The 19,710-nt window shown below is 40.3% G+C and overlaps 1 protein-coding gene across 4 annotated transcripts in view; it reads right to left on the reverse strand.

The window, feature by feature from the left end:
- Window positions 1-6,515: 6,515 nt before the first annotated feature.
- Window positions 6,516-19,710, reverse strand: part of LOC139766671 (uncharacterized) — a 32,745-nt gene continuing 19,550 nt past the window's right edge. For all 4 annotated transcript variants that reach the window (XM_071695588.1, XM_071695605.1, XM_071695578.1 and 1 more), the window contains exon 3: window positions 6,516-7,024. In XM_071695588.1, the coding sequence (XP_071551689.1) occupies window positions 6,804-7,024 (221 nt within the window). In that variant the 3' untranslated portion in view covers window positions 6,516-6,803. The remainder of the gene's footprint in view (window positions 7,025-19,710) is intronic.

The raw sequence follows: 19,710 nt of genomic DNA on the forward strand, positions 1-19,710 counted from the left end.
CTCGCTTCGCACACCACCCTGACCAAGCACTCTATATCTGCCACTCTATCATCAAACACATTCAACAAATCTTCAAAAATACTCACTCCATCGCCTTCTCACTACATCACTACTTGTTATTAGCTCCCGATTTGCCCCTTTCATCGATGTTCTCATTTGCACTGTATTTACCTCCTTCCAAAACATCTTTTTATTCTCTCTAAAATTTGATGATACTCTCACCTCAAGTCTCATTTGCCCTCTTGCACCTTTCTCTTGACCTCCTGTCACTTTCTTTTATACGTCTCCTAGTCATTTGCACTACTTCCCTGCAAAAATCGTCCAAATGCCTCTATCTTCTCTTTCACTAATAATCTTACTTCTTCATCCCACCACTCGCTACTATTTCTAATCTGCCCACCTCCCACCTTTCTCATGCCACATGCATCTTTTGCACAAGCCATCACTGCTTCCCTGAATACATCCCATTCCTCCCCACTCCCCTTATGTCATTTGCTCTCACCTTTTGCCCTTCGGCACTCAGTCTCTCCTGATACTTCCTCACATAAGTCTCCTTTCTAAGCTCACTTACTCTCACCACTTTCTTCTCCCCAACGTTCTCTCTTCTTTTCTGAAAACCTCCACAAATCTTCACCTTCGCCTCCACAAGATAGTGATCAGACTTCCCTCCAGCTGCCCCTCTCAGCACATTAACATCCAAAAGTCTCTCACATGCCTATCAATTAACACGTAATCCAATAACACTCTCTGGCCATCTCTTCTACTCACATACATATACTTATGTATATCTCTCTTTTTAAACCAGGTATTCCCAGTCACCAGTCCTTTTTTCAGGACACAAATCCACATGCTCTTCACCATTTCCATTTACAACACTGTGGATAAATCATGATCATGAAATCTTCAAGTGTTTGAATCAAATTGAAAGTACCATGATTATGGACTTGAATACCAGGAGAAGTGTATGCAAGAATGTTGATTGAGAGAGTGATGAAAGTGTCTGGATGCAGAATAAGGGAAGAGAAGGGGTTTTAGGAAAGGTAGGGGATAAATGGATCAGATTTTTGAGGTAAAAATACCTTGGAAAATTAGTTAGTGGAAGGTAAGAAGTTGCATACAGCTTTGTTTCTGGAGAAAGCATATGACAAAGTTGAGTGGAATGCTTTGTGGGATGTGTTGAAGATATAAGGGGTAGGGGAACAACTGTTGGATGATGTAAAAGCCTTCTGTAGAGGAGCAATTGCATATGTAAAAGTGGATAGAGTCGAGCTAAAGTTTTGGTATATATGGAAGTGTGAGGCAGGGCTGTATAATGTCACCATGGTGTTTCACTATATGTATGGATGGAGTGATAACAGAGATGAATGCAAAACTAGGGAAAAGGGGTACATAGCTGGAGTATGGTAGTGAGATTTTATAATCATGTATATTTTTTTATTTATGTTTTTTCCTGGTCATATGTACGGATGATCATAAGTTGCATAGGTCATAAATAGGTGAGAGCTTGTGTATAGTATGGGGAAAAGTTGCTAGAAGCAGTGAAGAGTTTTTATCAGTAGAGAAAAGCATGTGTGCAGGAAAATAGAGAAGAGAGTGAGTGGTTTGAGGTGAAGGTGAGTGTACAGCAGGGGTGGATCTTGTTACCATGGCTGTTTAATTTGTTTATGAATGTTATGAGGGAGGTTGAATGCAAGGGTCTTGTTGAGAGAAACAGGTCCATAGTCTGTCAGAGGTGAAGGGGGTTTGAGAGGTGTGTGTTACTGATTGTTAATGATACAGCACTGGTGGCAGATTTGTTAGAAATTGCAAAAAATGGTGTCTGAGTTTGGGAGAGTATGGGAAAGAAGAAAGTTGATGGTAAATGTGAATAAAAGCAAGGTAATTAGGTTTAGCTTTGGACACGGAGAGAGATTAGCTGAGATGTTGGTTTGAATGGAGAAAACTTGGAGGAAGTGAGTTATGACGTGGATGAGGGGGTAAAGGTCCTTGGGTTAATTGATGAATGGGTAAGAAAGAGAGGTCACTTTCTGGGAGGGCAAGTATACGCATGTTTAAAGGTAAAGTAATCCTGATGGTGTTATATGGATGTAAGGCGTGAGTCTAAATGTAAGTGTAAAGATGAAGGTACCTGCATTGGAAATTGAATGCTTGAGGAGGCTTGATCGAGTAAGAAACGAGAAGGGTAAAAAAGAGGTGTGGCAAGATGAGCATGGTTGAGAGAGCTGAAGAGGATGTGTTTTGAGTGCTTGGGGTTTGAACATGCAGGAGGAAATATTGCATGCATGGGAAAGAGTAAATTGTGGCAATTTGGAATACAGAGGTGAAGTGCTTGTCAATGGGCTAAACCAGGACAATTGAAGTGGATAGGTGAAACTATGGAAAGGTCTGTGAGGCTTGGATGTGGAGAGGGGCCTGTGGTTTTGGTGAATTACATGTGAAAGCTAGAGTGGATATGAACAATTGAGGTCATATCTTCATCTGTTCCAGGCATTATCTTAGTATGTACAGTATGGCAAACAGGTATGAAAAGAATTGTGTTCCCAGGTACAGGTACACCATTGAATTTCCAGCAACTGATGGTTCAGCACCTCCTTTAGTCCGAACAAAATTATGTGAGGGAACTTGAAATTACCGCGGCCACCTGACCAGTTTACTGGGTGTCCACAGATGGCATTGTGTGTAGTGCGCGCTTATTTACATTCTTCACACTGCACTTGTTGGTGGTGATACCGCAGTTCTGTGAGATTCTTAGCTTATTTTGTTAAATTTAACCCTAGCTATGGCTTCTAAGATATATGAGAGTGTCAGTCGTGGTGTCAAACATAAACACCAGTCCATATCAATCCTAGATAAAGTAGAGCTGTTGAAAAAAATGGACCGTGGTGTTTCGGTGCATAAGCTGTGTGACATCTACAGTATTGGTCCATCAACTGTTTATGATATAAAGAAGCAAAGGGAGAGAGTATTGAAATTCTATGCAGACAGCAATTTCGAGAAGCAAATGACGATTAAAAAACTATGAAAGATGGTAAGAGTACTGAGCATGATCGAGTGATGATGGAATGGTTTTGACAGCATCGGAGTGTGGAGTGCACTTGTCATGTAACATGATAATGGACCAGGCTAAGTTGTTCATAAAGAACATAAATTACAACATGAGCATGACTGTAGTGAAAAATGGCTTCAAAGATTCAAGAAGCCTCATAGAATTTCCATGATATAAAGTGCGCGGAGAAAAGCAGTCTGCAAACCACATAGGAGATGCCAAGTATATGGACGAATTTGCGAAACTCGTAGCTGACAAGCAGCTCAGTCTTGAGCAGGTGTATAATGCAGATGAAACTGCATTATTCTGGCAATGCACACCTAGGAAAACACTAACAACAGAAGACAAAGAAAACCCGACAGGATTCACACAATCTAAGGACAGACTTATCAGCTTAGGGTGCTCAAACATTTAATATTTGCTTAATCTAAATTTCTAGTGGTCCATGGTATACTTTGGACAGATGGGAGATGTATAATTAGTGGGTTAGAGGTGTGTTGATGAATTACTATTATGTGACCACAGTTGGTCCGGCAAAATGGTTAATCTGGTAAGGCTTTGGAACCAAGAGTGCCGGAAAATAGGAGGTGTACCTGTATTATTATAGATAATTTTTTTCATTTCCCTTACTGGAATGCTTTTAGATTCAGTATATGATTCTTAATGCCATCATTTTATTGCAGTGTATAGGCTATGTACTTTTTCAAATAGACTTTTTCAACCTCTCATGATGGTTTCAAATTATGCTTTGCTTGTGCTTCTAAAGTCTCAAAATTTTTGATTTTCTTCTCTTAGACTGGTGGTTGTACAATACAGCACTATTCATTTTTTTTTTTTTTTTCCCCGCTGTCTCCCGCATTTGCGAGGTAGCGCAAGGAAACAGACGAAAGAAATGGCCCAACCCACCCCCATACACATGTATATACATACGTTCACACACGCAAATATACATACCTACACAGCTTTCCATGGTTTACCCCAGACGCTTCACATGCCCTGATTCAATCCACTGACAGCACGTCAACCCCGGTATACCACATCGATCCAATTCACTCTATTCCTTGCCCTCCTTTCACCCTCCTGCATGTTCAGGCCCTGATCATACAAAATCTTTTTCATTCCATCTTTCCACCTCCAATTTGGTCTCCCACTTCTCCTCGTTCCCTCCACCTCCGACACATATATCCTCTTGGTCAATCTTTCCTCACTCATTCTCTCCAATGTCCAAACCATTTCAAAACACCCTCTTCTGCTCTCTCAACCACACTCTTTTTATTTCCACACATCTCTCTTACCCTTACGTTACTCACTCGATCAAACCACCTCACACCACACATTGTCCTCAAACATCTCATTTCCAGCACATCCATCCTCCTGTGCACAACTCTATCCATAGCCCATGCCTCGCAACCATACAACATTGTTGGAACCACTATTCCTTCAAACATACCCATTTTTGCTTTCCGAGATAATGTTCTTGACTTCCACACATTCTTCAAGGCTCCCAGGATTTTCACCCCCTCCCCCACCCTATGATCCACTTCCGCTTCCATGGTTCCATCCGCTGCCAGATCCACTCCCAGATATCTAAAACACTTTACTTCCTCCAGTTTTTCTCCATTCAAACTTACCTCCCAATTGACTTAACCCTCAACCCTACTGTACCTAATAACCTTGCTCTTATTCACATTTACTCACAACTTTCTTCTTTCACACACTTTACCAAACTCAGTCACCAGCTTGTGCAGTTTCTCACATGAATCAGCCACCAGCGCTGTATTATCAGCGAACAACAGCTGACTCACTTCCCAAGCTCTCTCATCCACAACAGACTTCATACTTGCCCCTCTTCCCAAAACTCTTGCATTCACCTCCCTAACTACCCCATCCATAAACAAATTAAACAACCATGGAGACATCACACACCCCTGCCGCAAACCTACATTCACTGAGAACCAATCACTTTCCTCTCTTCCTACACGTACACATGCCTTACATCCTCGATAAAAACTTTTCACTGCTTCTAACAACTTGCCTCCCACACCATATATTCTTAATACCTTCCACAGAGCATCTCTATCAACTCTATCATATGCCTTCTCCAGATCCATAAATGCTACATACAAATCCATTTGCTTTTCTAAGTATTTCTCACATACATTCTTCAAAGCAAACACCTGATCCACACATCCTCTACCACTTCTGAAACCACACTGCTCTTCCCCAATCTGATGCTCTGTACATGCCTTCACCCTCTCAATCAATACCCTCCCATATAATTTACCAGGAATACTCAACAAACTTATACCTCTGAAATTTGAGCACTCACTCTTATCCCCTTTGCCTTTGTACAATGGCACTATGCACGCATTCTGCCAATCCTCAGGCACCTCACCATGAGTCATACATACATTAAATAACCTTACCAACCAGTCAGTAATACAGTCACCCCTTCAATTTTTATTTAAACATATACATCAAACATTCAAGAGGGTGAGAGATGTGCATGGGATAAAATGCTGGACCTATTTGGTGTATTGAAGCAGTGCGATCTTATTAGGCCAAACCTGGGACTATGAAGCAGTCAAGGTAAATTATGAGGTATCTCTGGTGCTTTGGAAGTTGATAGCAGGCCCTAGGTTTGATTTGTAATACGTGATAGCTAGAGAGTAGATGTGTTTGTGCAAAGAAGGTAACTGTCCTCTTGTTCCTGATACTACCTCACTATGGTGGAATTGGCAATGAGGTAAGAATTATGCTTGTCATTCTCAGTTAATTTCGTTACTCATGAATATGTTCCTCTTGAGTTGTATGAAATATTTCTAGACACTGCATGTTCTGTGATATGTCCAAGTAAAAATATAGATTTGAAGCAGCTGCTGTGGTGTACATCCTGGGTATTTGGTATATATGGCAGTAGAATAAATTTTGAGTCTAGGTAAGTATCACCATGTACTTCAAAATGAAAATTTCAACAAATAATTTTGTCTAAATGTTAAAAAAAATTCATACATTTTTCAATCTGTAAACCTAAAATCTCAGCTTCTTGAACAAATTGTTGTTCCTTAACCCTGCTCCATCTAAGTGTGTAAGATTACTGTATTTGCACCATCTCTTATAGTTTCCTTAAATATGAATACAGACATAATTCCTTGAAATCAACCTGATGGGAGTGGTGGAGAGCCAATAAATTGAGTAGTATGATTTTCAAATTCATCATGCAACCAAGTTAGCCTAGATAAAAGGGCTGATCTCAGCTCTTCCATGACACAATAGCTTTTTTGAAATTTTATTTAATGTATATGCATTTTATGAAGTAGAAATTATTATGATACATGATAGCTAGAGAATGCATGTGAGCAGATGTGGCTTTTCTTTGTCTGTTCCTTGCGCTACCTCATTAATGCAGGAAACAGCAATCAAGTATGAAAAAATATTGTTCCAATCATAAGATAGTAAAAGAAAAGCATTTACATACAAGAAAAATTTATTTAATAATAATACAAATGCACTTACAGGTTTCTTCCAATTACTGTCCCAGAAAGTAATTCAAATGTACTATAGAAATTAATATACATGTATCGTAGTGAGGATTCTAATTCTTATCACAGTAATCAGTCTCAAGTTCATTACAGGATGCCCTGTCATTATACTCCAAGGAGGAAGCTAGGTCTTGCTTACATATCCCAAGTATTCCAAATGAACTGTTATCCTTTAAGTTCAGTACTTACACTAACCTGATTAATCTCAAGTTATTTCAATCTAATCCTTCTCTTTCTTTCCAAGTCTTTTTCATCATTTCTCTTTTCCATGATTTTTGCTTTGCTTTTGTGTTTTTCATATCACTGATTTTTTTGAGCTGAGCTGCTACACTCATATCTCCATTAAAATGACTGTCTAGTTTGTTGACCATCATCTGGCGAGCCTTCATCCGATTTCTATGTAAACTTCGGTTTTCATGGCACTTGACAACAATGCCTGAAAGAAAAATCCCGTTAATTATCAATTCCAATTTTACATTAATGCAGAAAAGATGAAATTCTTTTTTAATACAACACATAATCAATACCTTTTAACAGAAGAAATATTTTTTAATTCATTCGTGCTCTCACCATTTCTAGCGTTAGCAAGGTGGCACCAAGAACAGACAAAGAAATGGCCTAATTCACTCACATCCATTCTTTCAGGGAGAAAATTATTTATCAAACATACTGAGAGAAAGGTATTTATTTATTTATTCATAAATGCCCTAGGACCTATTTCTGAAGAAAGGATCCTGGTGTTACCCATGACCTTTCTAGAAGCTCCTTCAGCCTAAGGCTGCACTACTACTATTCCTTTGAAATGAGGAGTTCTTTGACAAGACTTTACTCACAATAATACAGCCTCATTTATGCAGTTCATTCGCTCCAGTCATCCCAGTACAAAAACACCAAGGATAAAAACAACAGTAGAATACATAATGATATGACCTCAAAAATGCTTTAGCTACAGGAAAATCTATATCTGATGCCTGTTCCCTTCTAGAACTCCCTCTAGGGGGTAGTCACAGCAAGTCTCTCCATAACTAGAGAACTCCAGTGCCATTTTGTAGCCTTTAGCGCTTCACCCTTGACAGGCCACTGGTAGAGGGCAAGTCTCACGCAGTGTTTGCAGAGGCTCCTACCTAATGTTCCTTCCAGCTAATTCTACCTAATGTTCCTACCAGCTAATTCTACCTAATGTTCCTACCAGCTAATTCTACCTAATGCACTTACCAACTAATTCTACCTAATGTTTCTACCTAATACTCCTACCTGAATGTTCCTGCCTGCTACTACTATCTATTGCTCGTACCATTTTACCAATAGTTACGGCTAGCACACAGCACTCGCCACAGGAAAATCTGAGTTACATACAATGAGCTGTGTGAGTTAAGAGTTGTCAAGTGTTAGGTGTGACAAGGAGAGATTTTATGTTTGTAGCCAGAATGCCAGTTGTTCACATGGGTGAGACGCATAGAAAAGACAGCTGCCTGGGTCTGAGGAGTGCAGCTTGACAACCACTGAAAAGCTGGCTCACAACCCAGCTGTCACTAACCCTCCTGATACTGCCTCCCTGGTCATTGGCTGCCTGCCAACTACTACCCACCTTTGTATCACTAGTACCATTCTGCAGCTACAGGCAATTTTCAAAATAATTTTGATCCAAAAACCATTTTTTTTAAAAAGCAGCCTACATATCAATAAAAAATCAACATAATGTTCATACTTTCCAATGCAGAATTTGCAAAGATGATGAGCCCTTAATTTCCTGTCACCCAAATTATAAACTGCCGATTGACCAGATTGACTAGTTATTTAGACTTTAAGCCTATTGATTACCAGTTTCATTAAGTCCATCACTCATCATAATGACCAAGTGAAAACATTGAAAGACAATCCTTCAGGTATTCAAGATTATTCTAAGATCATACATGCTCTCTGCATTTAAGTTCCTTTGATTAAAGATGACTAATGCTGTCTTCACAGTCAGTTACCTATTTGTACTGTATTCATCCACCACTCTAATACTGTACAAGTACTTCTTTAAATCTTTTTTAACAAGTTTCTTGTTGGTCTATTCCTACAGCCCTTGAAGAACTGTTCACTGTCTACTTCAGTCTGTTTTAAAAACTTAAAGGTGGTGATCAGGTAGTCCCTCACTCTTCCTTCCAAGATGTGCAAATTTAAAGCCTACAGCCTTTCCCGGTACCTCTTGTTTTCTTTATTTATGCATGTGATTACCTATTTGTACTGTACAGGGAGGGAGATTTACACTTCTGGGGCTCCAACCCTGGAACATTCTCTGCTACGTTAAGTTTACGATATACCAAAAAAGTTTGTGCAGAAGTGAATTGCACTATATTGTGACATCCATTTCCATGTAAATATGGGGTTTTGGACCATGAGCCAAAACAAAAACAAGAAATATACTCATAAGTTATGTAAACAATAGAAATAATATATCATTTAATACTCAAAGCATTATCCAAGCAATGATGATAATATACCACACACATTTCTTCAGAACTCTGGGACAGGCTAGGTAAGCTCTTGATTCAACTCTCAAGTAAGGATACAGAACTAGGACTGCCCCACATGTGATAACAGTAATCCATAAAGGATGGATCAGTCATTTGTATAAACAGAGCAACTGTTCAGAAGAAATTTTGAAATCTTAACAGGACTCCCAGATTCTTAGAGGCATACTTAGCTATTTCCATAATATGGGGTTTCCAAGAAACAGTGGATTTTACAATTATACCAAGTATGTTCAGTAAGTAAAGAGGTGGAATTACAGAACTGTCAAAGGAGAGAGAGGAAAGTTGTGAGGAATTTTTAATACAGAAATGGGTAGAAACTAGGTCTTAGAGGAATTAAACTTAACCAGATTTTGTCTACCCCAATGAGATATCCTGTCTGAATCTCCTAAGGAAATTGTGTTGAGACAAGATGCAGATTGAATGAGAGAAGGAGCAGAAGTGGAGGAATACAGTGTTGAGTCTTCAGCGTTTGAGTGCATTTGGTTATTTGTGGAAGACAGGAAAGCAATGATAAAAAGTGTAGGAGATACAGGTGCTCCCAACTTACGATGGCGTTACATTCTGATAAAACCATCGTAGATTAAAATTAAGTTGAAAATATAATTCAATACTGTACATCTAACCTTCTGAACATCACAGCTTAAAACCTTCAGCACCTTCTGTATTGGCACTTGCTCCCTCACCATTAATGTTTACATTATGAAAATTATGAAGTTCTCATGCCACAAGCATCTTTTGCGTAAGCCATCACTGCTTCCCTAAATACATCCCATTCCTCCCCCACTCCCCTTATGTCCTTTGCTCTCACCCTTTTGAAGCATTGGAACCACCAATGACTTACTTTAAACATTTGCATATATGCAGGATCATTGGCATGCCATTTTACCATATCGAAGACTTTTTGCCTTTGCCTGGATTGTCAATAGGCTAAGTGGTATGTGCTTCTGTATCTGGTCTCCCATCCACATAAGTAATTTTTCCACATCATCAATCGGCCTAGGTCTTTTCTTTGTGATGACAGTAGATTTAACTGATGCTGAAGATTTCACTGCATCACTGATTCACTTCTTATCCTTTAAGATGGTCAAGATCATCAGTTGTGAAAGTCCTAACTCACATGCAATGGCCATTACTGCTTGCTGCCTTCATGCTGGGCAATTACCTTTAATTTCCCCTCGAGAGTAATTGCTTTCCTCCTCTTCTCACCAGATGGGCATATTGTAAACATGATGGCATGTAAAAACACAAAATCCATAAAACACTGGTAAAACAGTGCAGTGTAGAGTAACGGTTGTTAACACGTGATCACATGGCTGACTGGAAGCTGCAGCTCTGCCATTGTACAGCATCACGAGAGAGTATCATACTGCATATTAATAGCCCAGGAAAAGATCAAAATTTATAATTTGAAGTATGGTTTCTACTGAATGTGTATTTCTATTGCCCCATTGTTAAGTTGAAAAAAATCATAAGTGGAACCATCATAAGCTGGGGGGCACCTGTAGAATACAACCTTGAGGGACATCACTGTTGATAGAGAAAGGGGGACAGAAAGACCCATTCACAACCACTGAGATAGATGGGTCAGAGAGGAAGCTAGATATAAAAAAGCAAAGTGAGGGAGGGAAGCCAAAATATGGAAGCTTGGATATGAGATCCTGTTGCCACACCTTGTCAAGGGCAACTAGATAGGATTCTCCATATTCTTATATTAGCAAGACAAGAAAGAATATCAGCAATGAATCTCACCTTACAGAAGCCATAATGGTGATCAGAGAGAAGATTTTGAGACTCAAGATGTCTGAGGATATGAAAGTTGAGGAGGGAATCAAAGACTTTCTATGAATTAGATATGAGAGTTTAAGAGGGATTCAAAGATTTTGAATGGAATTAAGACACTGTTATTTTCATTCTATAACAATTGCATTGAATTTTGTTCATTACTTACCTACCATGCACTGTTGCTGCAATTATAAATAATATTCTATTAGGATATTCTTTTTCATATTTTTTCTCTCAAAATATGTTAATAAAACTGGGAAGCACAATAAGTTAGGCTTAACAAACAGAGAAGACTGAAAAGGAATTGCTTAACTGGCTGTCTGGTGGGTCAATGCATGCACCCTAATGACCCTCCCCAGATGGTGTCATCCACACATCACAATATATATCAAAAGTATTACATTCAATTTTATTAACAAGGTAGTTTTGTATGAATTATAATACAAATAATTCAGTGTGTACTATGTAAGTGAAAATAGCAACAAATTTCAAGTTGTATAAAAGTTAAAAAGTAATGTTTACTTTGTGGCAAGTGTATATCAGGCAATGTCGAGCATGGCTGTGTAGCAGAATGTACCAGATGATTAAGTAATTACTCATGTAATTACATAGTTGGGTATGAACCAAACTTACAGCTGTATTTGTTTTCTGCATTCTATTAACATAGTCTCCCTTATCTTAAGAACATTTCCATTAATTTCAAAATTCCTGAATTTTTAAGGAAGGGAGAGCATTGTTTTGTTTATGTAAAAGGGTTAAATTAAAGAGCATCCTCCATCTTCACATATTTTGGCATCCTGAGATGTATTGCCATCTTCAAAACAGATGGCTGAGAAAAGGCTTTCCTAATAGATTTGCTTTTCTTCTTTATGGTGAGGATACTTCTCTGATTAATGCCATAATTGTGAGCAACAGTTGAAGTGCAAGACCCAATCTCACATTCATTTCTGAGTGCAGATGATGGGACACCCAGTGATCTCAGAGGGAGAAGGTAGAGACAGTATGGGGAAGATTCGATGATAATGCAGTCACTCTATAAGGACACCAAAAAGCCAGAGGTCTCTGACTACCCAGAAGACATCAGGGCCTAGTGTGATGTCGGGGTAGGGTGTTATCTTCATCCAGACTGATGTGCTTCATCACAGTCTTGGTGTGATTGATGGTGATGTCATTGGCTGTATTCTACTCCTGAAGGTTACTGATGATGTCTAGAAGGGCATCAGTGATATGGATGAGGAAGCAAAGTGGCCCCTTCTTGGCACCCTGTGAAACACCACAAGTAAGGGGTAGTAGGATGAAAAAAAATGGACAGGATGGTGTTGCCTGGTCAGAAAGTCCATCAGCCATGCAATGAAACACCTCTACAATAGTCCCAGGTCAACAGCTTTATGATGATGATATGGGTGACTATTCCCATACTATAGGACTAAAGACTTAATAAAAGGTTAGGGACAACTGACAGCTCCGAAGTCCTTCTCACACAGAATCCCAAAGCTAATTTCCTTCTAGATAATAATTTCACTTAGCCCTTCTTATACTTTGTCCCACCCTCATTACTTTATAGTAGCTTTATTTTGAATTTCATTATTCATGTATCATACCAACTTGAGAGTCTGTCCAAGTCACCTTGTAAGCTGATGCAGTCCTGCTTTCTTTTCCCTTCCCTCATGACTATTATATCATCTTCAAATATATTCAGGAAACAGTGCATGTGCACATACAAAGCCTTGGCAGAGACATCTAATCTTGTGCTACTTCTGATTTCAGCTTCTTAAACTTTTAAAGCCATTCATTTATATGCAAAATTTGGTTCACATTTTAAGTGCTACAGCTGTCCCATTTGCACCTATCTGTGGCATGGTCAGCTGAAGTATTTTGTCTTTCAGGGAGGAAGTTTCAGACAGAAACATTTCAAATACAAACTTTTAAAAGTCAGCCCAGCCTGGGCTGACAGATATCTTGTTACTGTATAAAATTTTTACTTTCTTTTGTATTTATTACCATCATAATCACTATTGTAATTATTTAAGTGAAAAAATAGGGTACTTAGTACACTCTGATGCATTCCTCTTGTCATTTATGTTACTTTATCATCTGTATGTATTAACTAACTTTCATCTATATCTTCAGTCCATTCATTAACTTATTTGGCAACAATAAAATCTTTGGCAGACAACAGATTGCTATACATATATTTATTTATTTTTATTCATTTTGCTTTGTCGCTGTCTCCCACATTAGCTAGGTAGCGCAAGGAAACAGACGAAAGAAATGGCCCAACCCACGCACATACACATGTATATACATACACATCCACACACGCAAATATACATACTTATACATCTCAATGTACACATATATACACACACAGACATATACATATATACACATGTACATAATTCATACTGTCTGCCTTTATTTATTCCCATCGCCACCTCGCCACACATGGAATGACAACCCCCTCCCCCCTCATGTGTGCAAGGTAGTGCTAGGAAAAGACAACAAAGGCCCCATTCGTTCACACTCTAGCTGTCATGTAATAATGCACCGAAACCACAGCTCCCTTTCCACATCCAGGCCCCACAGAACTTTCCATGGTTTACCCCAGATGCTTCACGTGTCCTGGTTCAATCCATTGACAGCACATCGACCCCGGTATACCACATCGTTCCAATTCACTCTATTCCTTGCACGCCTTTCACCCTCCTGCTTGTTCAGGCCCCGATCACTCAAAATCTTTTTCACTCCATCTTTCCACCTCCAATTTGGTCTCCCACTTCTCCTCTTTCCCTCCACCTCTGACACATATATCCTCTTGGTCAATCTTTCCTCACTCATTCTCTCCATGTGACCAAACCATTTCAAAACACCCTCTTCTGCTCTATCAACCATACTCTTTTTATTTCCACACATCTCTCTTACCCTTACATTACTTACTCGATCAAACCACCTCACACCACATATTGTCCTTAAACATCTCATTTCCAGCACATCCACCCTCCTCCGCACAACTCTATCCATAGCCCACACCTCGCAACCATACAACATTGTTGGAACCACTATTCCTTCAAACATACCCACTTTTGCTTTCCGAGATAATGTTCTCGACTTCCAAACATTCTTCAAGGCTCCCAGAATTTTCGCCCCCTCCCCCACCCTATGATTCACTTCCGCTTCCATGGTTCCATCCGCTGCCAGATCCACTCCCAGATATCTAAAACACTTTACTTCCTCCAGTTTTTCTCCATTCAAACTTACCTCCCAACTGACTTGACCCTCAACCCTACTGTACCTAATAACCTTGTTAGGGAGGTAAATGCAAGAGTTTTGGAAAGAGGGGCAAGTATGAAATCTGTTGGGGATGAGAGAGCTTGGGAAGTGAGTCAGTTGTTGTTCGCTGATGATACAGCGCTGGTGGCTGATTCATGTGAGAAACTGCAGAAGCTGGTGACGGAGTTTGGTAAAGTGTGTGGAAGAAGAAAGTTAAGAGTAAATGTGAATAAGAGCAAGGTTATTAGGTACAGTAGGGTTGAGGGTCAAGTCAATTGGGAGGTGAGTTTGAATGGAGAAAAACTGGAGGAAGTGAAGTGTTTTAGATATCTGGGAGTGGATCTGGCAGCGGATGGAACCATGGAAGCGGAAGTGGATCATAGGGTGGGGGAAGCGGAAGTGGATCATAGGGTGGGGGAGGGGGCGAAAATTCTGGGAGCCTTGAAGAATGTGTGGAAGTCGAGAACATTATCTCGGAAAGCAAAAATGGGTATGTTTGAAGGAATAGTGGTTCCAACAATGTTGTATGGTTGCGAGGCGTGGGCTATGGATAGAGTTGTGCGCAGGAGGATGGATGTGCTGGAAATGAGATGTCTGAGGACAATGTGTGGTGTGAGGTGGTTTGATCGAGTAAGTAACGTAAGGGTAAGAGAGATGTGTGGAAATAAAAAGAGCGTGGTTGAGAGAGCAGAAGAGGGTGTTTTGAAATGGTTTGGGCACATGGAGAGAATGAGTGAGGAAAGGTTGACCAAGAGGATATATGTGTCGGAGGTGGAGGGAACGAGGAGAAGAGGGAGACCAAATTGAAGGTGGAAAGATGGAGTGAAAAAGATTTTGTGTGATCGGGGCCTGAACATGCAGGAGGGTGAAAGGAGGGCAAGGAATAGAGTGAATTGGAGCGATGTGGTATACCGGGGTTGACGTACTGTCAGTGGATTGAATCAGGACATGTGAAGCGTCTGGGGTAAACCATGGAAAGCTGTGTAGGTATGTATATTTGCGTGTGTGGACGTATGTATATACATGTGTATGGGGGGGGGGGTGGGCATTTCTTTCGTCTGTTTCCTTGCGCTACCTCGCAAACGCGGGAGACAGCGACAAAGTATAAAAGAAAAAAAAAATATATATATATATATATATATATATATATATATATATATTAATGATTGAGACTCACGCGCTGCCTACTGCGCCATGTTTGAGGACAATATGTGGTGTAATTTATCCCTGGGGATAGGGGAGAAAGAATACTTCCCACGTATTCCCTGCGTGTCGTAGAAGGCGACTAAAAGGGGATGGAGCGGGTGGCTGGAAATCCTCCCCTCTCGTTTTTTTTTTTTTTTTTTTTCAATTTTCCAAAAGAAGGAACAGAGAAGGGGGGCCAGGTGAGGATATTCCCTCAAAGGCCCAGTCCTTTGTTCTTAACGCTACCTCGCTAATGCGGGAAATGGCGAATAGTATGAAAGAAAAGAATATTAATGATTATAAAAAATAATGGATTTTGGTAAAGACAACAACAAAGGCCACATTCGTTCACACTCAGCCTCTAGCTGTTGTGTAATGCACTGAAACCACAGCTCCCTTTCCACATCCGGGGCCCCACAAAATTTTCCATGGTTTACCCTAGACGCTTCACATGCCCTGGTTCAATCCATCGACAGCATGTCGACCCCGGTATACCACATCGTTCCAATTCACTCTATTCCTTGCATGCCTTTCACCCTCCTGCTTGTTCAGGCCCCGATCACTCAAAATCTTTTTCACTCCATCTTTCCACCTCCAATTTGGTCTCCCACTTCTCCTCTTTCCCTCCACCTCTGACACATATATCCTCTTGGTCAATCTTTCCTCACTCATTCTCTCCATGTGACCAAACCATTTCAAAACCCTCTTCTGCTCTATCAACCATACTCTTTTTATTTCCACACATCTCTCTTACCCTTACATTACTTACTCGATCAAACCACCTCACACCACATATTGTCCTTAAACATCTCATTTCCAGCACATCCACCCTCCTCCGCACAACTCTATCCATAGCCCACACCTCGCAACCATACACATTGTTGGAACCACTATTCCTTCAAACATACCCACTTTTGCTTTCCGAGATAATGTTCTCGACTTCCAAACATTCTTCAAGGCTCCCAGAATTTTCGCCCCCCCTCCCCCTCCCCCATCCCTATGATTTTCACTTCCGCTTCCATGGTTCCATCCGCTGCCAGATCCACTCCCAGATATCTAAAACACTTTATTCCTCCAGTTTTTCTCCATTCAAATTACATCCCAACTGACTTGACCCTCAACCCTACTGTACCTAATAACCTTGTTAGGGAGGTAAATGCAAGAGTTTTGGAAAGAGGGGCAAGTATGAAATCTGTTGGGGATGAGAGAGCTTGGGAAGTGAGTCAGTTGTTGTTCGCTGATGATACAGCGCTGGTGGCTGATTCATGTGAGAAACTGCAGAAAGCTGGTGACGGAGTTTGGTTAAAGTGTGTGGAAGAAGAAAGTTAAGAGTAAATGTGAATAAGAGCAAGGTTATTAGGTACAGTAGGGTTGAGGGTCAAGTCAATTGGGAGGTGAGTTTGAATGGAGAAAAACTGGAGGAAGTGTGAAGTGTTTTAGATCTTGGGAGTGGATCTGGGCAGCGGATGGAACCATGGAAGCGGAAGTGGATCATAGGGTGGGGGAAGCGGAAGTGGATCATAGGGTGGGGGAGGGGGCGAAAATTCTGGGAGCCTTGAAGAATGTGTGGAAGTCGAGAACATTATCTCGGAAAGCAAAAATGGGTATGTTTGAAGGAATAGTGGTTCCAACAATGTTGTATGGTTGCGAGGCGTGGGCTATGGATAGAGTTGTGCGCAGGAGGATGGATGTGCTGGAAATGAGATGTTTGAGGACAATATGTGGTGTAATTTATCCCTGGGGATAGGGGAGAAAGAATACTTCCCACGTATTCCCTGCGTGTCGTAGAAGGCGACTAAAAGGGGATGGAGCGGGTGGCTGGAAATCCTCCCCTCTCCTTTTTTTTTTTTTTTTTTTTTTTTTTTTTTTTTTTTTTTTTTTTTTTTTTTTTTTTTTTTTTTTTTTTTTTTTTTTTTTTTTTTTTTTTTTTTTTTTTTTTTTTTTTTTTTTTTTTTTTTTTTTTTTTTTTTTTTTTTTTTTTTTTTTTTTTTTTTTTTTTTTTTTTTTTTTTTTTTTTTTTTTTTTTTTTTTTTTTTTTTTTTTTTTTTTTTTTTTTTTTTTTTTTTTTTTTTTTTTTTTTTTTTTTTTTTTTTTTTTTTTTTTTTTTTTTTTTTTTTTTTTTTTTTTTTTTTTTTTTTTTTTTTTTTTTTTTTTTCTTTTTTTATTCTTTGTTTTTTTGTTGACCAAGAGGATATATGTGTCGGAGGTGGAGGGAACGAGGAGAAGAGGGAGACCAAATTGAAGGTGGAAAGATGGAGTGAAAAAGATTTTGTGTGATCGGGGCCTGAACATGCAGGAGGGTGAAAGGAGGGCAAGGAATAGAGTGAATTGGAGGCGATGTGGTATACCGGGGTTGACGTACTGTCAGTGGATTGAATCAGGACATGTGAAGCGTCTGGGGTAAACCATGGAAAGCTGTGTAGGTATGTATATTTGCGTGTGTGGACGTATGTATATACATGTGTATGGGGGGGGGGGTTGGGCCATATCTTTCGTCTGTTTCCTTGCGCTACCTCGCAAACGCGGAGACAGCGACAAAGTATAAAAGAAAAAAAAAATATATATATATATATACTATATATTATATTAATGATTGAGACTCACGCGCTGCCTACTGCGCCATGTTTGAGGACAATATGTGGTGTAATTTATCCCTGGGGATAGGGGAGAAAGAATACTTCCCACGTATTCCCTGCGTGTCGTAGAAGGCGACTAAAAGGGGATGGAGCGGGTGGCTGGAAATCCGCCCCTCTCGTTTTTTTTTTTTTTTTTTTTTTTCAATTTTCCAAAAGAAGGAACAGAGAAGGGGGGGCCAGGTGAGGATATTCCCTCAAAGGCCCAGTCCTTTGTTCTTAACGCTACCTCGCTAATGCGGGAAATGGCGAATAGTATGAAAGAAAAGAATATTAATGATTATAAAAAATAATGGATTTTGGTAAAGACAACAACAAAGGCCACATTCGTTCACACTCAGCCTCTAGCTGTTGTGTAATGCACTGAAACCACAGTCCCTTTCCACATCGGGCCCCACAGAACTTTCCATGGTTTACCCCAGATGCTTCACGTGTCCTGGTTCAATCCATTGACAGCACATCAACCCCGGTATACCACATCGTTCCAATTCACTCTATTCCTTGCACGCCTTTCACCCTCCTGCTTGTTCAGGCCCCGATCACTCAAAATCTTTTTCACTCCATCTTTCCACCTCCAATTTGGTCTCCCACTTCTCCTCTTTCCCTCCACCTCTGACACATATATCCTCTTGGTCAATCTTTCCTCACTCATTCTCTCCATGTGACCAAACCATTTCAAAACACCCTCTTCTGCTCTATCAACCATACTCTTTTTATTTCCACACATCTCTCTTACCCTTACATTACTTACTCGATCAAACCACCTCACACCACATATTGTCCTTAAACATCTCATTTCCAGCACATCCACCCTCCTCCGCACAACTCTATCCATAGCCCACACCTCGCAACCATACAACATTGTTGGAACCACTATTCCTTCAAACATACCCACTTTTGCTTTCCGAGATAATGTTCTCGACTTCCAAACATTCTTCAAGGCTCCCAGAATTTTCGCCCCCTCCCCCACCCTATGATTCACTTCCGCTTCCATGGTTCCATCCGCTGCCAGATCCACTCCCAGATATCTAAAACACTTTACTTCCTCCAGTTTTTCTCCATTCAAACTTACCTCCCAACTGACTTGACCCTCAACCCTACTGTACCTAATAACCTTGTTAGGGAGGTAAATGCAAGAGTTTTGGAAAGAGGGGCAAGTATGAAATCTGTTGGGGATGAGAGAGCTTGGGAAGTGAGTCAGTTGTTGTTCGCTGATGATACAGCGCTGGTGGCTGATTCATGTGAGAAACTGCAGAAGCTGGTGACGGAGTTTGGTAAAGTGTGTGGAAGAAGAAAGTTAAGAGTAAATGTGAATAAGAGCAAGGTTATTAGGTACAGTAGGGTTGAGGGTCAAGTCAATTGGGAGGTGAGTTTGAATGGAGAAAAACTGGAGGAAGTGAAGTGTTTTAGATATCTGGGAGTGGATCTGGCAGCGGATGGAACCATGGAAGCGGAAGTGGATCATAGGGTGGGGGAAGCGGAAGTGGATCATAGGGTGGGGGAGGGGGCGAAAATTCTGGGAGCCTTGAAGAATGTGTGGAAGTCGAGAACATTATCTCGGAAAGCAAAAATGGGTATGTTTGAAGGAATAGTGGTTCCAACAATGTTGTATGGTTGCGAGGCGTGGGCTATGGATAGAGTTGTGCGCAGGAGGATGGATGTGCTGGAAATGAGATGTCTGAGGACAATGTGTGGTGTGAGGTGGTTTGATTGAGTAAGTAACGTAAGGG

The sequence above is a fragment of the Panulirus ornatus genome, chromosome 4 (assembly GCF_036320965.1).
Source record: "Panulirus ornatus isolate Po-2019 chromosome 4, ASM3632096v1, whole genome shotgun sequence".
Lineage (NCBI taxonomy): Eukaryota > Metazoa > Arthropoda > Malacostraca > Decapoda > Palinuridae > Panulirus > Panulirus ornatus.